The sequence below is a fragment of the Mastigoproctus giganteus genome, chromosome 11 (genome assembly GCF_048544385.1).
Source record: "Mastigoproctus giganteus isolate SK-2022 chromosome 11, ASM4854438v1, whole genome shotgun sequence".
Taxonomy (NCBI): domain Eukaryota; kingdom Metazoa; phylum Arthropoda; class Arachnida; order Uropygi; family Thelyphonidae; genus Mastigoproctus; species Mastigoproctus giganteus.
Window position 1 is genome coordinate 70657938 of NC_143585.1, and position 24585 is coordinate 70682522.

Genomic DNA, 24585 nt, shown 5'->3' on the forward strand with positions numbered 1-24585 from the left:
ACAAAAGTAGCAAATTCGAAAAAACTAATTAATAAAACTAATTTAATATGTATTTTTTATTTATTATTCAACATGTTTTTATAAAGATTTTCAGAGTAAAAGCATGTTACCATCATATATCTTATTGCAGTTTCTTTTTTTACTGTTTATGTCTATGGCTGCATGGTGGCCCTGAATAAGACATGATTTTACATATTTGCTTGCATTAAAAAGTCTTAGAGGGGCCCTAGAATTCTAATAAATAATAATGCTGACACAGTATATGTCGATAGCAATGACCTTGTTGTTAGAGTAATAATTATATTCACTTTGTGAAAATCCTCTCTCACATTCACTCATGGAAATTGGCAATACCTCTAAAACATTTAGCAATGATATGAGTGCGAAAAGTAACGTTTCATATTCATGAAACCTCACAGTATCCGTCTTTCGTTTAAACCAAATCTTTTGCTTAAATTTTGAATTTCGGTTTCGGCATATATTAGATGTTATTCAATGTTATCTGGCCAATTTTCTCGATATACCACTTTGGTCCATTAAGGTAATTCTTTATCCTGAGCTGATAGTAATATTTTTTCAATAGACACTTTTGAATTATAAAACACATCTGAGTTTATAGGTTCATTATAAATATTTCCAATTTTATGAAGAAGTACATTTTTAAACTTCAAACTGTCAACTGCATTAACAGCATATTTGTAATAAGGTCCAAGTGTAGTAATTCTTTCATCAAAAATTTTTAATTCTAATGTACTTTATATAAATTCATTTCATGAGATCGCAATTCAAGACAAAGTTCATATAATTCCTGCAATGCATCACACATCAATGCAAGATCCAAAACAAATTTGGCTGAAATAATTTTCTAAAGTCCAGGGTATATACTTTTTTCTTTTGCATCTCTGTGACTATTGTCATCTTGTGCCTCTGTAAAGTGCTTAACTAGAACTTCATAATTTTCCCATACCACAGACACTGACCTAAAGCTTGAAACTATTTACCTTGTACTCAAACTCAACTAATTTTTAAAATTTCAACTTCTAGAAGACTTGCATAAATACTCAAGTTTTCTTGAATTTTTTCATGATGGATGATATATACTGTAAAGTTCATCCATAAATGACTGAAACCTATTAAAAACTGCAACAGAAAGATTTAACTGTATCTGCAATAGAAAATATTTATAAAATAAAATGAATTGTACATTCTCATGTATGTTTTTTTTTACAATGTTTGGTAGTTCCCCAGTCCCAGCAAGCCCTATGCCTCTGTTCATATGCAAATTACTACAAGTACAAATAGGATGGTTCACATTAGTGAAAGAACTGCAATGTATTCAATCTCAATCCTTTTTGATTAGCACTTGACATAAAACATAGTACAGAGTGGGCCAAGTATCAGTTTGCCAAGAAATAATTAATGTATATTAAATCTAAGCCAACTTTGTGTCCATATTACTTTTTTAGTATTAATTAATATACAATAATTATGCAGTAAACCCTCAGTTTAATGGATTTCAGAAAGGGGAAGGGAGAGAAAGAGAAAGTTTACTTACTATTGTTTGACAAACTGTGATATATCTCATTTTCTTTCTGACAAACATTAGCATGCTCAAAATTAATTTCATTTCCATTTAGTGATGGATAAATAGTTTGCTTATTTTTTTGTTGCCACACAGTATCATAGTATGAGTTCACATTTGGATTTGTAGGGGGACATGACCAGTGCAGTTCTGAAGATAATGGAGGAGCAGAGGGCACTGCAATATCTGTTTCTGAGTTAGGTAATGGATAGCTAGAAAACAAATAACCAGAACCATTAAAAATCTAAATTAACTTATTAGGGATACATAAAATTTTAAATTAAAATATACAGTGCTCACGATTTGATTACTCACATGCCTTAATTAAATTATATAAATGTTAGGTTGAATAAAATGAACCTTAAACATTACAGTTGATCACACAAAATATTGGAAGCAATTTTCTTATTAATGTGCTGGTAAGAATAGGATTATTTTGATTCTTTTCAAGAGGGGACACGTGAAATTTTCAACCCTCTACAATTTATTTTTGACCTGGGTCAGAAAGACCCGAAAAGGAAACTTGATAGCAGACCAGCATTTGTGAAAATTTCTTGAAAATTGTTTTTTCCTGGTTACTTATAAAAGCTAGTTATTTTTCAAAAATTTTCATATTTATTTGATTTCATACACAAAAATACAATAAAAAATTTGCTTCTAAATTTTATTAAGTCAAATATATAAATAATAGAAACATTTTATAAACATACAAATTTCAAAAAAAACAATTCATTATGAATATCATAAGTTTTTTTTTTTTTTTTTTTTTGTTTGTTTTCTCCTTTTGTGTGAAAGGTAAGTGCATACAAGTGAAAGTTTCAACTAGACATCAGTTTTTGGAAATTTATATGGCTGCCAATAGATAAATTTCCTTGAACTTTTGTTAGTAGATGCAACAGCATCAAAGAAAGAATATATAATAGTTTTTTTCTATTGTAAAGATTCCCCCTCCCCATTGAATATGTTTCACTATTGTACCTATTTGAACAGTCATGACTGTTACAGTAATTTTCTTTTGTAAAAAGAAAATTTCTGTAACAGTGATTATTCAAAAGAAGAAGAAAGCAAAGATCTGTTTCACACATACAATGCAAGTTCTCACATTGCTCAAAAGCTATAAATCTGGATAGTTTTAATATTGTGCAGTAAACTGAAACAGTTTTAGCACTGTGTATTAAACTGAAAGTTTTAACATTGTGATTACACCAAATCAGTTTTAGCATTGTGTAGTAAGCTGAAGACCAGCAAAGTTTTTCTTGTACAGAGAGTAATTTGTTACTAACAGGTAGCTATGGAAACAGAATTTTCTGCTTCTATAAATATGGGAATTACTTAGCAACTAGTGGGCTGGGTAACTGAGAGATACAATATTTTCAGGGTCCAGGAGCTAACCCCAGGGGCTCACATCTGGTATGGGCCTGGCATACCCAGGGTCCTGAGCTGGATATTATCATTCTTCTCTTTCTTGGTGATTCCCTTCTACTTTTGACTCTCTCTCTCTCTCAGGGTAGCTTGGGAATTTTTTTTTTTTTTTTTTTTGGCTGGTGCAGCATAAGCCTCGAGCTTCCTTGCACCATGTAGATAGTAATAATGATAATAATAACATCAGAAACTATAGAAAATACATCACAAAGGAGCCCAGAATATCAGATGACACATGTCGACCATGCCACCTGGCCTCAGTAACGATCCAACACATCACCGCGGGGTGCAAGGTGATCACCCAAACTGAGTACACTCATAGACCAGGTAGCCAGGATAATACATCAGAAGCTAGAGAGGAAATACCAGTTGACCAAAGAAAGTGTACCATACTACAAGTACGAACCCCAGGCAGTACTAGAGACCCGAACCCACAAGCTGTACTGAGACCGCACCATAATAACGGATAAGACCATCCCGCACAACAGACCGGACATAACCCTTGTGGACAAGATGGAAAAGGCTACCTACCTGATTGACACAGTGGTGCCCAACACTAGCAATGTCCAGAAAACCCATGAGGAAAAAATTAGGAAGTACAAGAACCTGAGACATGAGATCAAGGAGATGTGGCAAATGGAAGAAGTATCAACCATCCCAATCATCGTGTCAACCACCAGTATGGTACCAAAGACTACATAGCAGCCTAGCAGCAATAGGTCTCCCAGAGAACACCTACAAGGAACTCCAGAAAGTTGCAATCCTGAACACCTGTAGGATAGTCAGTGATTTCCTCAACCAACAGTAACACCAGACATTACAACCACCCTGTGTACTTGGTAGCAGTACCCGTCAAGGAGTGGAATCCCCCAATCAGGGAGAAATAATATAATAATAATAACCCAGACTGAGTACACTCACAGACACAACCAGGTAGCCAGGATAATACATCAGAAGCTAGCAAGGAAATACCAGTTGATCGAAGAAAGTGTACCGTACTACAAGTACGAACCCCAGGCAGTACTAGAGACCCCAACCCACAAGCTGTACTGGGACCACGCCATAATAATGGATAGGACAATCCCGCACAACAGACCGGACATAACCCTTGTGGACAAGAAGGAAAAGGCTACCTATCTGATTGACATAGCAGTACCTAACACTGGCAACCTGCAGAAAATCCATGGGGAAAAATCAGGAAGTACACGAACCTAAGACAGGAGATCAAAGAGATGTGGCATATGCAACAAGTAACGACCACCCCGATCATCGTGTCAACCACAGGTATGGTGCCAAAAAACCTACATAACAGCCTAGCAGCAATAGGTCTCCCAGCAAACACCTACAAGGAATTCCAGAAAGTCGCAATCCTGAACGCCTGTAGGATTGTCAGAGAATTCCTCGACCAACAGTAACATCAGACATAACAACAACTACCCTGTGTACTTGGTAGCAATATCCGTCACGAGGTGGAATCCCCGATCAGGGAGAAATAATATAAGAGCAGCAATAATAATAATGTGCAATATGTACAGAACATCTTGAGAGTAATCACGAATGTCTTTTCTATTAACAAAGGCGAGATCAAGGGAAGAAGTGAGTAATTACAGACCTGTAAAACTGACTGATGTTCCAGGGAAAATAATGGAGTCAGTGGTTAAATAAGTAATGCAAGACATTCTGTCATGGGATTTTGTCAATGATATACAGCAATACTGGAATACTGCATACAGGTTTGGAAACTTCATTTTAGGAAGGACATGGATCTGCTGGAAAGGGTACAAAGAATGGCAACAAGATTGTTGGGGACACAAAAATGATATTTCACCAAGAAAGACTGAGTTTCTGTAAATTGCAATATCTGGAATCTAGGCATTTACATGGTGATTTTAAAGAAGCATATGAGGCTTTAAAAGGGTTAAGTGAACAAAATGCTGATGGTACCTTACTCTTTCTCAGATGATATACAGGGTGTCCCAGGAGTAAAGGTCAATATTCCAGGAGGTGAAAGGATAGGTCATTTTAAGCAAAAAAGTTCTTATAAACATGTGCCCTATCCCGAAAGGTTTCCGAGATAGTGCTACTTTAATGTACATTTGTTTTGAAATTGGCACACAATATTTTCCTTCCCTCCCATCAGACTGTGCCATTTGATTGTCAGTTGCCAGTTATCAGTTGATTGTTGTGACTGTAGAAGTGAATCAGGCTGCAAGTGAATCAGCGAGTAGCGTCAGTTGTCAGTTCTAATTGTAGAAGTGTTTGCTAAAAATGCCGCACATTTTTAGTAATGCCAAATATGCAGATATGCTGTATGTTTACAGCTCCTGCGATGGTAGTGTTTCTGCTGCTGTTGAAAAATACCCTTGGTGCTTACCTACACGTCGAATTCCGGATCGTTGAGTGAGTTAGTTATTTGGTTTTTAGGAGCATTAGCAACTAAGGCCATATTGCTCCGGGGATGTGCAGTGGTCATTCCCTGACCTTTCCGCATTCTCCGTATTTGGTGGTCATGGGCTCGAACCCAGCTCTAATCAAGAAGCGTTGTCTACGCACTGCTGCTCCTGCCCACCTGGCTACGAAGGCACCTGATCGTAGAGAGTTTTCAAAAGTTTCCAACGCATTGCATGAAAGTGGCATGTTCCCAGTGCTCGTGTTTCATCTGAACGAGGACATCAAGAAAATGTGCAGGAACAGGAACACATTCTGAACATGGTTCAGCTTATTCCTATAATTAGCACGCGAAGACTTTCTTAATGTCTCGGTGTTTCACGAACACATGTATGGCAAACACTACATGAAGAGAGCTTGTACCCATTTCACCCACAGCGTGTGCAAATTCTTCACGTAGGGGACAGTGCCACGCGTCTTGAATTTTGTCATTGGTTAAATGCCAGTCGTGAAGTGCTTCCATCAATACTATTTACTTATGAAGCCACGTTTACCCAGAATGAAATAAACAACACATGTAACACTCATCAATGGTCGCACGAGAATCCACATGGTACAGTGGAAACAAATTTCCAAGTTTGTTTCTCAATCAATGTGTGGTGCGGTATGATCAATAACCTGTTGATAGGTCTCATTATTTTAGAACATCGAATGACAGGACAAAATTACCTTCATTTTTGCAAAAAACATTAGGTGAACAACTAGAGGACGTGCCTTTGGCCACACAGTGTGCTATGTACTTTCAGCATGACGGGGCCCTTTCTCATTCTACCAGATGTGTGAAGCAACATCTGGACCGAAATTTCCTTAATCGGTAGATTGGTCATGGTGGTGCCATTAACTGGCCACCAAGATCTCCAGACCTAACCCCATTAGATTTTTGTTTGTGGGGTTGGATGAAGAGTGAAGTGTACAGAAGAAAGGTGGATACAAGAGATGATCTGCTAGCTTGCATAATGGATGCTGTTGCCCATATAAAGGAACGTGAAGATACACTTAGACAAGCAACACGCCATGTTCTCATGAGAGTAGAAAAGTGCATTGAAGTTGACAGTGGCATTTTTGAAAATTTATTATAAACTGTTCCAAATTTGTCACTTGAAAAATAAATATTCAAATGCCTCTATTTCAGAAACCATTCAGGATAGGGCACATGTTTATATGAACTTTTTTGCTTAAAATGACCTATCCTTTCACCTCCTGGAATATTGACCTTTCCTCCTGGGACACCCTGTATATACAAGGAAGCATAAATTTAAATTAAAAAAGGATGATTGTATAACAGATGTGCAGAAATTTTCATTCAGCCAAGAGTAATAGATTGGGGGAAGTGGACAGTTTAGATAAACTTAAAAGTTTGAAAAAAATTTTTGGCAGAAATGAACAAATAGATGACTTTCTATCTTTTAATTCAAGGATGTCAAACCTTTTTAGGCTAGGGGCCAAAACAGAAACTGCTGCAGATCATAGGCCATATGGGTTGTTGCAGCAAGTGGCTGCAAGACCAGTTCTTACCACTAATTATGCATTTTTCAAAACAGAATTTAATATTTTTGTTATCTACATTTGTATTTACAGCTTTCTTTTTCTTTTTTTTACATTTATTAATTAAGTACAAACATCTACCAATTATTAACATAATGCTAATAACATTTCTATTATATGTTCAGTCTCCAGAGCAAAGTTTCCAGCATCTCCCTCCCATATTTTCCAACCCATGCACAGTAATACTAGTAATACTTACTGGTACTAATACTAACATTACGTGGTAGATGACTCTAATCAACCAGTGCAATACCACCACTTTTCTTATTGGAGATTAAACATGTGGTGAAACACATGTTTAATCTCCAGAACAAAGTTTCCAGCATCCCTTCCCTCACCATCTCCTTCAACTTATGCACAGTACTAAGTACTATAGGTTTTGATACCTTTCATGTTTGGAGATTTCATAAAAAAAAAAAAAAAAAAAAAAATGGGTAATTAAACATTTCTCCCTTGCATCATATTGTAGTAGTAGTGGCAAATAATGCAAGAAAGCAAACTCATAAACCATCAGCCTAAAAAAAAAAAAAACTCCTAACACTTCCCATTTCACCTATCCATCCCCTTTAACAGTTTACCTAGTTCTTCCTTGAATTTATTCCAAGTACCCACCTCCACTAGATGGGAGTTTGTTCCGACAATGAACCATCCTCTGCCTGAAGGCATTCTGCACATTCAACCTGCAACCATCCTTCCTCAGCTCGAATTTATGCTCCCTTGGTGTAGTCTGAGCAAGAGAACAGATATCATCATCAAAGAAAGTGTTTTACAGCGAAAATATTATTATTTTGGGTGTTTTCAGATACATTTTGTTAGCACTGTTCCCTTTGTTATCTCACTACAACCTACTTATATCAGGCTTAGTGTCAAAGTTTGCAGATGATACAAAGTTTGGCAGGGTTGTTAATGACAGTAATGGCAGTGTGCTACTGCAACAGGATCTAGAAAATTTGGGCAGATGGGCTGAGAAGTGGCAACTGAAGTTTAACATTGACAAATGCAAAGTACTGCATATGGGTAGAAGTAACCCCAGAGAAATGTACCAACTGTGTGGTACTACACTCAGGGAGGTGGTAGAAAATGAAAAAGACCTGGGAGTAATTGTGCAGTCAGATATGAAGTTCTATGAGCAGTGCTGACGGGCTGCCAGAGCAGGTCATGGAGTTTTGTCAATGATATATAGGAATTTTGCTAGCAGATACAAGGAGGTGGTTATCCCTTTGTATAAGGTAGTGGTCAGGCCACACCTAGAGTACTGTGTACAGGTTTGGAGGCCTCATTTTAGGAAGGATGTAGAGTTGCTAGAATGGGTATAGAGAAGGGCAACGAGATTGGTGAGAGGAACAAAGAAAGGCTTAAGTTCTGCAAGTTGCAGCATCTGGAGACTAGGCACGTGCGAGGTGATCTGATCAAGGTGTATAAGGTCTTGAATGGTTTGAGTAGGCTCAATGCTGAAGGGACACTTTCGCTTGCTCAGATTAAGAACCTGAGGGGGCATAGATTCAAACTGAGGAAAGGCAGTTGTAAAATAGATGTGCGTAAGTTTGCCTTTAGCCAGCAGGTAGTTGATTGCTGGACCAGATTTCCATCTGTTGTTTCGGAAGTTTGGAGTGACCGGATGGGTGAAATGGGAACGTTTTTATTTTTTTTTTTTTGGCTGATGCTGTATAAGCTTGCTTTCTTGCATCACATGCCTCAACTAATGCTAATGCAAGTCTAATTACCAAGTGTCTAATTACAACCACTGTTATAGCACATAATTTTGGTGCCTAGGGCAAAGCCAAAAAAAAAATAATAATACACTTCTAATCCACAAAACCATATATGTCTAGACCCTATATCCACTTGGCTTTGTTGTCTGGTCAGTCACTCCCCCATCACTGATTGCAACCTATTACTATGATCTTTCATCTTATGTTATAAAGCTGAAAGCATCACTTTTCACTTTGTATGAAAGATTTCATCACTTGCTTAATTATAAAGGTAGGATTAAAATGTTCCAGAATCAGACCAAAGATTTTCCAAATCTAGGTAAAATTTTTTACCTACTCAGAATGTTAAAATTTTTTTAGAATAGTTAGCATTTTTTGTTGTATATGTATAAAGGTCTATTTTTATCTGTTGCTGATAGTTCAGTTTTCAAACTGTCATTTTTCAGAATCTCACTTTTTGAACAAAAAAAAAATCTATAAAATTTTGCTTTTTGCTGAATAAATCAGCTTCAAAGACTAAACTAGATTGTTGATACAGGCAATGAAAAAGCTTTATCAATAGCCACATTGAATTAAGCTTCCATATCACCCCCCCCACCTCCAACTCTTTTGGTATGTACCATTCCCAAAAGCATACTACAAGCTGTGTAGCTAGCCAAGTGATCAACATGAAGTGAAGTAAGTATGTGCACTAAACATAGTAAAACACTGACCATAGTTTGAATCCACATTATTGCAAAATATGGTTGGTGATATTCTTGTTAAATGACTAGTGTTAAACTCCTTGATCTCTTTGATTGTCAGAGTAAACAGAACTTTAAAAATAGCTTGTTGACATGTTGTTGTTGTTATAGTGGCGTTTTAGGAGCATCAGCGACTAAGGTCATATTGCTCCGTGTATACTGACTGTAAATTGTGTGTTCTGTGGTCTGTTTTCTGGACAAAAAAGCAGAGTTTCCCAGAGGAAAAAACCATGATATGCTCATCTGAGACTGACATTTGTTATAGTAATCCAGGACAATAATGACAGAATGAAATGTAATGTTACCTTTAACAACCTATAGAAAAATGTCAAACCTCTGAATGAAATTCTAAAGTGGTCTACAGTGGTCTGAAACAGTTTTTAAATTCTATAAAATGGGACCAACTGGTAATGTTACCAATAGCAAATTCTACATGGGAAGCATTCAAGGAATTAATCGTGGAAGCTACTAGGCTTTTCATACCGAATAAGAAATACTGCTCAAGGTTTAGCCCTAAGTGGGATGTCAGATAAATTAATGAGACTCGTGGCAAAGACAAAAATGCATAGGATACATATAAATTATCAGGCGACACAGAAGCCTATGGCAGATAAAGCTAGTCTGTAATCAATTAGTAGTAGTAGTAATGGCATGTGATGCAAGAAAGCAAGTGTATGAGCTTATGCAGCACCAGCCAAAAAAAAAAAAAAAAAATCACACCATTCCCTCCAAATGTCTGTCCAGTTCCTCCTTAAATTTATTTAACCTATCAACTTCCACAACGACAGATGGAAGTTTGTTCCAGCAATTAACCACCCGCTGGCTAAAGACAAATTTCTGTACATCTATTCTACATCTGTCTTTTCTTAATTTGAATTTATGCCCCCTTAGGTTCATAATCTGAACAAGTGGAAGGATCCCATCAGAATTCAGCATGCTCAACCCATTCAAGGCCTTATACACCTCAATCAGATCACTGTGCAGTGCCTAGTCTCCAGCCACTGCAATTTGTAGAACTTAAGCCTCTCTTGGTAAGAGGATCCCTTCATTCCCCTCACCAATCTTGTTGCCCTTCTCTGTACACATTCAAGCTTCACAACCTTCCTAAAATGAGGCCTCCAGACCTGTACGCAGTACTCAAGGCGTGGCCTGACCATTGCCTTATACAGAGGGACAATCACCTCCTTCTCCCTGCTAGCAAAATTCTTATATATATCATTGACAAAACCCCATGACCCGCCCTGGCAGCCTGTCTGCATTGCTCAGAAAACTTCATATCTAACTACACAATTACTCCAAGGTCTTTTTCATTTTCTACCACCTTAAGTGTAGTACCACACAGTTGGTACATTTCTCTGGGGTTACTTCTACCCATATGCAGTACTTTGCATTTGTCAAGGTTAAACTTCAGTTGCCACTTCTTAGCCCATCCGCCCAAATTATCTAGATCCTGTTGCAATAGCACACTGCCATTACTGTCATTAACAACCTTGCCAACCTTTGTATCATCTGCAAACTTCGACACTAAGCCTGATATACCTTCATCAATATCATTGATAAATATACAAAACAACAGAAGACCCAACACCGAACCCTGTGGGACTCCACTAATAACATTAGTCCACGAAGAGCAGCACCCTCTGTCTTCTCCCACTCAACCATCCTTTTATCCATTGTAGCAACTTACCCTTAACACCATTCTGCTACAATTTGTACAATAGTCTTCCATGTGCAACAGTGTCAAAAGCTTTCCTGAAATCCAAATATATGATATCAAAATAATTTTTTGCATCCAATTCCATTGTAACCACATCATAATATCCTATCAAATTTTTCAGACAAGACAAGACAATTCAAAAAACTTGGCAAAGGATGCTAAGAAAAACAGCAAGGACTTCTTTACTTATATAAACTCTAGAAGGTAGGGGATGAATCAGATTGGTCCACTTGATATCGATGGTTCGACTGTTGATAATCCTGTTCATATAGCTGACAGTCTGAATGAGTATTTTGCATTCAGATTCACAGGAGGAGTTATTAAGGGATGAGAATTCCAGAAGTTTATCAAACTTTAACAGAGTGCTTAATGATTTTCTAATAACTGAGAGCAAAGTGGAGGAGAAATTGTTGAAGTTATTTATAAGAAAGGCACCTGGGGTAGATGGGATCTATCCAGTTATATTAAAGGAGACAGTAAAGGAATTAAGCAAACCCTTAGCCATAATTATGACAGCCTTTCATTGGACAAAAAAGCCGAGACTCAGGGGAGTCCTCACGGACTGGATCTGTGCGAATTTACCTCCAATTCACAAAGGGACATCAAAGGGTGACAAGTAATTATAAACATGTTAGTTTAACTTCTGTTCCCAGGAAAATAATGGAGTCACTGATTAAATTAAAGAGTTGATACAGAATCACCTAGACAACACAGTAGCAATAGTTCAAACACAGCATGGGATTTGTTAAAGGAAAGTCTTGTCTGAAAAATTTGATTTGATACTATGATGTGGTTACAAAGGAACTGGATGCAAAAAATAATTTTGATATCATATACTTGGATTTCAGGAAAGCTTTTGATACTGTTGTGCATGGACAACTACTGTATAAATTGGAGCTGTTGTTGTTATTTGGTTTTTAGGAGCATTAGCAACTAAGGCCATATTGCTCTGGGGATATGCAATGGTAATTCCCTGACCCTTCTGTATCCTCCGTATTTGGTGGTCACGGCTCGAACCCCGGTCTAATCAAGAAGCATATGCTATGCACTGCTGCTCCGCCCACCTGGCTATGGAAGTGCCACACATTGGGCAAGTTGCTACTATGGATAAAAGGATGGTTGAGTGCAAGGTGACAAAGATTGGTAATCAATGGATACTGCTCTTGATGGAGTAATGTTATTAGTGGAGTCCCCCAGGGTTTGGTGTTAGGCCCACTGTTGTTTTATATATTTATCAATGATATTGATGAAGGTATATCAGGCTTAATATCCAAGTTTGCAGAAGATACTAAGGTTGGCAGGGTTATTAATCCAGTAATGGCAGTGTGCTACTGCAACAGGATCTAGAAAAGTTGGGCAGATGTGCTGAGAAGTGGCAACTGAAGTTTAAGGTTGACAAATATAAAGTACTGCATATGGGTAGAAGTAACTCCAGAGAAAGTTACCAACTGTGTAATACTACACTTAGGGTGATAGAAAATGAAAAAGACCTGGGGGTAATTGTGCAGTCAAATTTTTAATTTTTTGAGCAGTGCAGACAGGCTGCCAGAGCAGGTCATGGAGTATTGTCAATGATATACAGGAATTTTGCTAGTAGGGAAAAGGAGTTGATTATCCCTTTTTATAAGGAAATTGTTAGGCAATGCCTTCAATACTGCGTACAGATCTGGAGGCCTCATTTTAGGAAGGACGTAGAGTTGCTTGAGTGTGTACAGAGAAGGGTAACAAGATTGGTGAGGGGAATGAAATGTCCTCTTACCAAGAAAGGCTTAAGTTCTGCAAACTGCAGTGGCTGGAGACTAGGCACCTGTGAGGTGATCTGATTGAGGTGTATAAGGCCTTGAATGGGTTGAGCTCAATTCTGATGGGATTCTTCCGCTTATTTAGATTATGAACGGGGGGAGGGCATAAATTCAAATTGCGGAAATACAGTTGTAGAATAGATGTGCAGAAATTTGCCTTTAGCCAGCAGGTAGTTGATTGCTGGAACAAACTTCCATCTGTTGTTATGGAAGTTGATAGCTTAAATAAATTCATAGATGAACTGGACAAACTTTTTTGGGGGAATGGATGTATGAAATTGTTTTTTTTTTTTTTTGGCTGATGCTACATAAGCTAATACGCTTGCTTTTTTGAATCACATGCCTCTATTACTACTGTACTATCTCCCATATCACTGGGAAGAAAAAATTCAGATTGACAGTTCTAAAGAAAGAGTTATGCTACAATTATAATTATTTATTTATTATAACAATTCATTGCAAATTTACAGAAGAATGTTATATGTTAATAAGACTATGTACTAAAATTCAAATTATGAGGGAAGAAGTTTAGGCTGGATTCTACAAAGTTCTCTTTCAGCCAGTGAGTTGTTGATTACCAGAACAAGTTACCTCCATGAGTAGTTGAGGCTAACAATTTGAAGACATTCAAAAGTCAACTGGCTAATTGACCTCTGAATTTTTGGTGAGGGGAGGGAGAACATAATTAGTCTATTTTCTTATATACTCTTTATATATATTTTATTTTTTTATATCTTTATATTTTCATTATTTTTGATTTATTTATTATTATTATTTTATTCTTTTGTTACTGTTGTTGATTATTCTTTATTATTATTTTTTTTTATTTGTTTTATTTTATTATATTTTATTTTGACCAGTGCAACAAAAGCCTGTGGCTAACTTGCACTACATGGCTAATACTAATACTTGAGAAAACATTACTTGAGAGATGCAATTAGAAGAAAGAAACAGATCTATGAGAAAGTTAAAATTGGTAATTTATTGAGTAATTACTTATTAACATTTATTAATTGATAATTACTCCAATTCATGTACATAGCAATTAATAAACAGTTTCTGAATACCTTTCCAAACACTGTAACTATGTCACAAGATCTTCCTTAGCCACTTGCCCTTGGGCTGTATGATTTTTATTTTTTATCCAAACTAAAGAACTCTTTAAAGGTGTGATTATTTTCTAGTAAAGCAGATGTTATGGCAGCTACAACAAATGCAATCAAGAAATGTTAAAAAAAAAAAAGAAAAAAAAGATTTTGAAGAAGTAATTACACTGAACGTATATGGACTAGATAGATCTGTGAATGCTGATTCCATATCAGTTTTTTTCTAGCACATCAATTGGTTTGTACTTTTAAGTTCTTGTGATGAGACTAATTATATAACTCACATACCCATTCAGGCAACCTACATGAATATAATTATTTATTTATTATTATTACTATTAGTAATCGCAAATGATGCAAGAAAGCATGCTTATACAGCATCGGCCAAAAAAAAAACACCACTTCTCGACCCCTCTAATAATTTGTCTAGTCCATCCATAAATTTATTCAAACTATCCACTTCCATAGCATCATATGAAAGCTTGTTTCAACAATCAACTATCCACTGGCTGAAAGTAAACTTTCATCCTATAATCCCTTCTCAATTTGAATTTATGCCCCTCTTTGCATGTAGTCCTAGAAAGAGGAAGATCCCATCAAGCATTGCACTTCCTCATTTCATTCAAAGCCTTAAATACCTCAATCAGATCTCCTTGCAGGTGCCTAGTCTCCAAGTGCAGCAATTTACAGAACTGAAGCCTTTCTTGTCAAAAGCACCCTTTTGTTCCCATCACTAATCTTATTGCTCTTTTCTGACTAGCTCGTTTCTGATTATTCTTTATTATTATTTTTTTTCATTTGTTTTATTTTATTATATTTTCTTTTGACTAGTGTTACAAAAGCCTGTGGCTAACTTGCGCTACATGGCTAATACTACCATATGCTTCCTAAAATAAGGCATTCAGACTTGTGTGGGCTATTCAAGGTGTGGCCCAACCACTGCCTTATACAACAGGACAATCATCTCCTTATCCTGCTAACAAAACCCTGATGGTCCATCTTCACTGCAGAGAGAAAACTTCACACCTGACTGCAAAATGTCCCATCTTCTTCGTTCTCTGCTTTGAGTGTGGTGCCACACAGTTGGTATGTTATTCTCAGATTACTGCTGCCCACATACAGCATCTTGCATTTGTCAGTGTTAAACTTCAATTACCACTTCTCAACCCATCTGCCTATTTCTAGATCCTGCTGCAGGAGCATACCCTGATTACTGCCATTAACCACCCTGCCAACAAGCATATATTAGCCAAAATGAGTAGTGTGCAGTATTAGTGGATTCAACAAAGATTTTGCAGTCAGATGTAGGCTTTCAAATGACATTTTGGGTAATAACCACAGGCCTCCTACATACAAAGATAAGAGTTCAGAAACTACTCAATGCATTTAGAGAAATAGGATATTGTATGTTACTGAAACTTAATTTCTTGCATTTACATTTATACGTCTTTATCAAAACCCTTGGTTATTATTAAGTGAAGAGCAGGGAAAACTTTTCCATCAAGACATTACCACGATTCCTAGATATTTGCAACGTTCTGGACAAAGTGTACCAAAGAAAATCATCCATAATACATTTTTAAATTGTACCTATCTTTTTTACAACAGTGTAATATTATCTTAATTGTGTGTATAAAGTGTATTGGATTTAAACTGTAAAAGTGATAAAAATACAATTGAACTGATCTCATGTATTTGTAATGAAATCATCTTAATTGGTCGTTTTGCAAAAACTAAAGTTGCTAGAAATAACCAAGAACACATTTTAAATCAGTGTGCAAAACTAGTTTAGAAAAGTCTGTTTACAAGAAAAAAAAGTTTCATTTTGTTGACCAGCATTAGCTGTATTACTGATTGCAAAGTTCTCCAGTTAGGAGCTTTCTAAGAGTATCCCACCTTCACTTGATCCCTGCAAGTCAGACAAGTAAAGTAACCCTCCCAGATAGGTCAATTAGTTGGCATTATCAGTGTGTGAGTTAATGTTGTTACATATTAACCTCCTGTTCTTTTTTAATTTTTGCTAACTACAGCTGAAATTGCTTTTAAAATGTTATTATGAAATTATGCATTAAGTCAACCAGATAACAATAATTACACAATTAAATCTCACAGACAGTCTATAAAAACTCCTATTAAACATGAGGAGAACAGATTGCCAGTGGCACCAGTCTTCATTGTAAGACTTATGCTTTCATATATCTTAAAAAAAAAAAAAAAAAAAAAAAAAAAAACAGGTGTGAATAAAATCCGGCATAGGTTATATTTTGGTTTCAGTGCCTATTATAATAAATGTAATTTCTTTTTGCTGTTCCTTATTAAAAGGCTTCAAAGAAAGCTCACCAGAAATTTTTATGGGGCAGTAAAGAAAATTATTGAGAATATGGGATCATAACTAGGGTCCTGAGCTGGATATCATCATTTAACCCCTGGGACTCACATCTGGTGATTATGGGCTTGGCACACCCAGGGTCCTGAGCTGGATATCATCATTCTTATCTTTCTTGATGATTCCCTTCTACTTCTCTCTCTCTGGGTAATCATGAATTTTTTTTTTTGGCTGGTGCAGCATAAGCCTCAGGCTTCCTTGCACCACATAGCTAATAATAATAATAATTTTTCTTTCTTGGTTATTCCTTTCTACCTCTTTCTCTCTCAGGGTAACTGGGGGAATTTTTTTTTTTTTTTTTTGGCTGGTGCAGCGTAAGCCTCAGGCTTCCTTGCACCATATGGCTAATACTACTAATAATAATCCTGTATTCAAGTAACACTTTCTCAGTGTTAGCTAGCATGAAAATTAATTAACATAACTAAGTATTGTACGGAAATATTTAAAATATTTTACATAAAATACTTTATAATTTTAAAGAATAAAAATTTTATTCTAGTTAAGGTACAAAATATCAAACAGATCAAAAATCTAATCTGAAAGTAAACACATCAGATAAGAACTGTCAAACTTGTCCTATTTGAATGGCTGTAGTGAGTTCCCTTTTCCTGCATGAACAATGATAGCCGTTGACAAAATACTTTTTTCTATGAAGTATACTTTTTCCTTCAGTATGGATATAATTCAATAATTTACGGATATAATTCAGTATGTACAAAAACAAAGGGGGTGGGTTGGAAACTTTGAAGAGGGTTAATCACAAAAAGGGAGAGAGCCAAAGGAAGTTACAAGAACCAATATATACATAAGCTAAAGTTTGTTCACTTCGGAGTGAACTCGACAAAAAAAAAAAAAAAAAAACTTGAGCCCGGAAGCCACTCCTTATGTGTTCAAAAGCTGTATAGACTACGTTAATTTTTCCAAACCATTCACAGAAATGGTAGATGGACTGCTGGTTTCGTCTTTGTCCACCTTTGTCTCAAATTGATAAACTTATTTATACTTCTGTTAGTATGTATGGAAGATACAAAGCTCTCAGCCCGGAACGGGTATGGACGCAAAAGCTACGAACTTCTGCTCACTTTTGAGAACTCACTAGCCAGTAACGAAATGTTATCAATTAGCTCAAACTTTTTAAATGCACTTACCGACGTTCCATGCCCTTTCTAATCTTAAGTTCGAATTATATCGCTTCCACAAAGTATTAAAATCGAGATTGTTGTTTCTAATATATTGGAATCAAGATCGTCCGAACAGTTTTCATAACTTTTTCTTCCAACGTACTGTGCAGAACAAAGACCTTGGAAAGGGAGTATACTCCAACCAGTTTGTTTACATTTTTCCCTTCTCTTAGCTGCACGAAAACATGCGTTGCATTATAAAAATATTATAAAAGGTAAAGAATAATATCTTTCTAGAAGGGGGAACGTGAAAGATAAAATGTGCACGGCGAATTTACACGATTCTGTTTTTTCATAACACAAAGCACCATGTTTGTTAAGTGACCTCTTTAGCACCCTATAGAAATAGGTTTCTGTTTTACTCCCCCCCCCATCCTCGTTTTAAACATGCACACTAAGAAATTTCTTGTTTATTGGATTTCGAGTAATTTTTATTGTATGGCTTTTTGTTATTAATCGCGTTACTAATAACACAAAAAATGTCACCACCTGCTTTGCTTATAATTAAACAATTTGCGACACAACACGGCTACTTCTATTAATCCCAACCCTACACAAATTCACTAAATGCAACAGGCAGAATCTGTTGTACAATTTAAAATTATATACAGTTTGTAAAATTTTGATTTATAAATTTTTAATTGCTATTCAAAATTTTCAAACTTTTTATCTGTTTGAACTGGGTTAACGAACATTGTTGGCGCACGCAAGCTGAATTTCTAACGATTGTCTTTTCTTCCACAAACTTTTCCAAATGATGCGGAGAGAGAGAGAGTATTAAGATTCTGTGGTTACGCAAGGTTGGCATCCATTCCCAAGCTGCCTTTCAGTAGTTACCTGCTGTGACGACCGCTAAGGATGCTTGGGCGATCGTGCCGATCCACATGCGTGATACCTGTAATATATAGGACGTTTCTTTTTCTTTCTTCATTTTTTAAATGAAAGTCCCAAAAACGAAAAGTATTAGAATCTATAGTATGTAATACCGTGCATGGATTTCTCATACAAGATACGGGAAAAGAAATCCGTAAAATTACTCTGTTAAAAAAAAAAAAAAAAAATCGACATCAAATACTTAAGCAAAAATAAATTAAAAAACGTATAATATGATCTCCTTTTCTGAATTGCTGTTATTAGGATTACCGGGTAATCATCTTGGAAAAATCCGATAACTAACGATTTCATCCATAAAATACCGGATACACCTGCTCACGTGAAGAAAGTTTTGCACAAATAAAAAAAGCTTTCATTGGAAGGTAAATAGATTATACTATAGGAAATACTAAAATTAAAATACAATGGAACTAAACTGAAATTACAAGGGTCAGTCTTTTAAGTAATGTTTCTTTGGTCAGGAAAGTATAAAGACTAGATACAAAGTTGAAATTTATATCATTTATAAAACAAACACTGGAAGCATGTAATACATTATTTCTGTGTGTTGACTTTGTTTATCAATACATTTTTTCCAATTCACATATATTCTAAAAGGCTGGACCCTGCTGTTGAAATCAGCCTGTCATTGTCTTTTTCAGTTAATCACTCAAAAAGTGTTTTCCACAAAGATTGATATGTTCAAATAAAAAAATCAGACAGAGTGCCAAGTCCAGGCTATACATAAATTGAGGTAAAATTCCCAACCCTAAGTTTGTGATTTTCATCTGAATCATATGGGTGGGGTGTAGGCTGGCATTATCAAGGTGTACTGTAATTTGGTGTCGTGTTAGAGCATTCCTTTTTTGTTTTATAGCCCTATTAGGTTTACCAAGTTTGCCAATATTTTTACTTATTTATAGTTTGACTTTTTTAAACACAGTTTTTTGTTTGTTTTTTTTGCTTCACTGGAGGTGACAGATGTGTCCATTCTATAGAGTGGCATTTACAATAAGGGTCATAATAGAAGATCCAGGTCTTATCACCTGTTATCAGGCTTTTAAAAAATCTCTTTGAAGTTATTGCACTCCTGCAACAGGTCTTGACAGATCTCCTGCCTGGAGAATTTCATTTCACTTATCCTTGTGGCACTCTTGAACACAGTTGCACTACAAGGATAAGTAATTCATAAACTTTCTTTGGATGTGATATCCAAAGGGGCACAAAATTTTAGCATGTATAAAAATCTTATTTATAAATCAAGAGTTTAGTGTCAGACAACATTAACTACAAAATCATTTTGTAGTAAACATTTGGTAATTAACCAAGAAAAAGTCATTTGACATTTTCTTGCTTTTCCGGAAATGTGCTTATAGCTCAAGTTAATGTGTAAACTACTAGAAAAATATATTTTTATGACATATCAAACAAAAGTGCAATTTTGTAGTTAACGTTGTCTGACACTAAGCCCTTGAATTGTGAAGGGCACAATCCTAAAATTTTTCCTGCTATGCAGTATGTACTTATTAATGTTTAAGAACCTGTAACTGCCAATTACTGGTTCAAAAACATTAATAAGTAAGTACTGAAAAGTAGGGCAATTCTTAAATGCAAAATACTGACATTTAGAAAACTTTTTTTTTTAAGTTCTCTAAAATTTTTACAATTGGAATGGTTTAAGCTTAATTAAAAAAAAAAAAAGTTAACTTATAAACCAGAATGCCATTTGGCCCAATTTGAGCACTGTCTGCACATTAGATAATCTAAATGTGGTAACCAAGGAAAACTGTTGTTTGAATGTGTTGTATAGGGTTACCAGACATTACCAGTTTCTGGGACAGTTAACATTTTGCAATCAACAATTCAACAGCCACAGTGTTGACTACCTTTCTCTGATATTAAAACATTCCCATGGAAATGTCTCAGCAACACAAGTTCATTCCAAATGGACAATAATGACATATTTGCTTTACAGCCAGTTGATTTCAACTGCTTTTTTAATGGAGTGGTCTTAATCAGGAATGGATTTATTGAGGTGGGCTCCATGGTTGCAGGGCACCCTAGAGTAATTGCAGAATCTGTTTCATGTCTGCTCCGATTCATATTAAAATACTCTATGAGCTTGGCATATGGCAAACATTAGAAAAGGTCCTAAATAAGATGTAGGCAAGGACCATAACCTGCCTAAATCCGGATTGGTCACAGAAGAAAAAACCACTTTCACAACAAGTTGCTATGATATTGCACTATTTCCAAAGATATTTTTGAAAGTAATGCACTTGGTTATATTAGTGCATTTCTTTGGACATAGCACAATTGCTAAATGGTTAATCTGCCCTTTAGCCATGGTCTCATTAATACACTGTATTATTAATATTCCTCTCTCACTAATATTCCATTTGTTATTGTTAGCAAAGATTTTAGGAACATATTCTAGAACATTGTTAGACTGAAAAGTAGGAGCTTGGTTCTACACCAGGGTTTAGTCAGAGCAAGTGCAGTATCCACTACCACTAACATTCTAATTGTCAAAACCTCACAATTTGTAGAGGATTTTGGTTGAAAAGCTGTTTTAAGGTCATAATAATCATTAATCATTTAAAAATTTAAATGTATAGAGTGTCTGTATGTACTATAAATAAATAAAAAACGTTTTACAAATGAATAATACCCTAACACAAAAAAAATACAAGTTAGGTATTTGGGGGCCCCTGGACTGAAGGGGGCCAAGGGCTCAAGCCCTATTAGCAGTGCCCGGATCCACCCCTGAATGTAGCCATGTTGGTGGTGTCCAAGATTAGTGACTTCTGTGAAGGTCTCCTACACCCTTGTTTAAAGGGCCCACTGCACAATGCAAAGTACTGATACCTTGTAATGTACCCAAATTAAGTCCAGAAGTCAATTCTATCTTGAGTGGATTACCCACTAAAGTGTATCTTGCTCTGTTACCTTAAACCAGAAGTTCCCAAAGTTTCTCGGTTCACGGTGCCCTTAGCGTCCCAGTAATTTTTTCACGACACCCCAGGCCAAAAGAAATACTTAACACAGGGGTTTTCGACCATTTAATAATCTGATTATGTGTGTGTGTGTGTGTGTGTGTATAATATTAAAAAAATATGTTGTAGGATAGTTATTATAATAATATAACTATAAACAAAATTAAAATTCATAATGCAAATTATATATATATAGTACTTATATAATAATTTTATTCTTTATATAGAGGTACTAAAATAACCATGAAGTGATGCAGATGGTCTCTCACAAAATTAAAAAGATATGGTACAATGGGTACCGTACACCTTTTTAAAATGAAATAAATATACAAATTTCAAAAAAAATAATAATAAATTTAAGTAACTAAATCCAAAATTACATGGCACCCCTGGTATGTTGTTGCAGCACCTCGGTTGAAAACCACTGCCCCTACCTTTTGGTTGCAATTGAATTCACTGATGTTTCCAGGCATTTTAGTATTAGTGTTGGCAACATGATGCAATGAAGCAATGCTTATCAAAACCAGTACCTTAATTTCTCAGTTCTTTCCAATAATTTGTCCAAACTGTCCTTAAATTTATTCAAACTACCCACCTCCACAACACTAAGTGAAAGTTTATTCCAAATTGATTACTCTTTATCTGAATGCAAATTACCACCATCTATTTTGTGACCATCCTTTTCCAATTTAAATTTGTTCCCTGTGCGATTCATATGAAAAAGATAATGTCATCAGCATTTAGTTTACTTCCCTCTTTTAAAACCTTATACACTTCAGTTAGGTCACCACATAAATTCCTAATTTCTTTCCAGAGATTTAAACTTACAGAACTCCTGAGTTTTTCTTGGTAAGAATATCTTTTTTGCAACCCCCTCCACCCACAGTGCCGGGCTACGGCATTTCTGCACCCCGGGCAGAATGATTTTGGCACCCATTACTAAGGATATATATTGTTTTGCCTCAATGTTCTTCTGTTTTTGGCACCCCGGGCAAGGATCCTGCTAGCTCATACCTTAAACTGGCACTGCCTCCATCTAAAAACTAATTTTGTTGCTCTTCTTTGTATCCCTTAAAAGGTAAAGTGCAGCCATTATCAACCCACTGCAGGATGAAAGCCTCCTCAACAATTCATGCTGAGGGAAATGGACCATAATCTGCCACGCTGGTCCAGTGCGGGTTGGCAGATCGACCGTATTCAGCAGTCAGGGGCTTGAACCCCGGTCTACTCAAAGAGCGTGTGCTACTGCACTCCCGCTCCTGACCACTCGGCTACGGAGGCCACTTGTATCCCTTACAATAGATCTATGTTCTTCCTAAAATGAGGCTTCCAAACCTGTATGCAATATTCCAGATGTGGCCTAACCATTGCCTTATACAATGAGATAATCACCTCTTTGTCCCTGCTAACAAAGTTCCTGTATATCATTGACAGAACATCATGAGATGTTCTAGCAGCTTGTGTGTACTGCTCAGGGAATTTGATGTCAGATTATATAATTATTCCTAGTTCCTTTTCACTCCACTGCCAAATGGCATGTTGTTCTGGGTTGAATGTTACCCAAATGCAGTACTTTGTATTTATCAATGTTAAAGCTCAGCTGACACTTTTCAGACATCTACATAGTTTATCTAGCCCTTCTTGAAGTAGGATACCCTGATTATTGTCAACTGCTGTGCCTGCATTTTTATCAACATCAAACTTAGACATGAAACTTGAAATAGCTACATCAGTGTCATTAATGAATATTAGAAACAAGAGACTCAACACTACCCCTGTGGAACATAATTTATCACATTAGTTCACGAAGAGCAGTGACAATTTTCAACCAGCATCCACCATTTAACCATCCCTTTATCCATAGTAGTAATTTTCCTCTATCGACACATTTCTCCAGTTTATGCAACAATCATACATGTAGTACAGTATCAAAGGCTGTACCGAAATCTAAATATGCAATGTCAAAATTGTTCTTTCCATTCAGTTCCTTTGCAACAGTCTCATAATCTCCCTTTAATAAACTCATGCTGGTATTGCCATGTTGCTTCACATCTAACAAGCCCTTGCGGTGGCACAGTGCATATAAGCACTATCTTCCCCACACCAGGTGATAAAAGCCCTGGTTTAAATCTCATCAATGATGTGGAAAACTTTTAGAGGGAGTTAGGAGTTTTATGGCGCATCAGCATCTAAGGCTATTATGCTTTTATAGGATTTTTCACAACATTAAGAATCTGCAGATAAAGGAACCACTAGGTGGCAGTGATCACAGTGTGCTGAAGTGGGATTTTCTCAAAGAGGTAACTACCATCAGGAGTAAAGGGAAGGATTTTTGCTTTCGTAAAAGTGACTACGGTGGTCTGAGAGAGTATTTAAATGCTATACAGTGGAACCAACTGATGATGTTACCAACAGCAAATTCAAAATGGGAAGCATTCAAAGTATTAATCTTGAAGCTACTAGGCTTTACATACCAACTAATGAGACATATGGCAGAGAAGAAATATGCATGGGATACATATAAATTAATGGGTGACATGGAAGCTTATGATAGATATAAGCTGGTCTGTAACCAAGTCACAAAGGAGATTAGGTAGGCAAAGGATGCAAAGAAAAACAACAAAGAGTTCTTTACCTATGTAAACTCTAGAAAGAAAGGAATGAATCAGATTGGTCCACTGGATATTGATGGTTCAACTGTTGATGATCCTGCTCAGGTGGCTAACAAACTAAATGAGTATTTTGCATCTACATTCACCCATGAGGAGTTATTCAGGGAGGGGAATGCCAGAGGTGAATTAAACTCTGGCAGTGAGCTAGATGATTTTGTAATAACTGAGAGGAAAGTGGAGGAGAAATTGTCGAAGATAACCATAAAAAGGCACCCGGGGTGGATGGGATCTATCCAGTTATATTAAAGGAGGCAGCAAAGGAAGTAAGCAAACCCTTAGCCATAACTATGAGAGCTTCTTTGGACTCTGGGGAGGTACCCATGGACTGGAGATGTGCAAATGTAATCCCAATTCACAAAGGAGGATCAAAGGGCAACACAAGTAATTATAGACCTGTTAG

At 36.2% G+C, this 24585-nt stretch overlaps 1 protein-coding gene across 1 annotated transcript in view; it reads right to left on the bottom strand.

Moving 5' to 3' along the window:
- The window catches only part of LOC150078109 (protein SSUH2 homolog), a 215535-nt gene extending 197827 nt beyond the window's left edge, over positions 1 to 17708 (bottom strand). Inside the window, exons 1-2 of the mRNA XM_090384941.1 lie at positions 17612 to 17708; positions 1556 to 1794 (exon numbers count right to left, since the gene is read on the bottom strand). Coding sequence (XP_090241067.1) covers positions 1556 to 1794; positions 17612 to 17622 — 250 coding nt within the window. The 5' untranslated portion in view covers positions 17623 to 17708. The remainder of the gene's footprint in view (positions 1 to 1555; positions 1795 to 17611) is intronic.
- Between the last annotated feature and the right edge of the window lie 6877 nt (positions 17709 to 24585).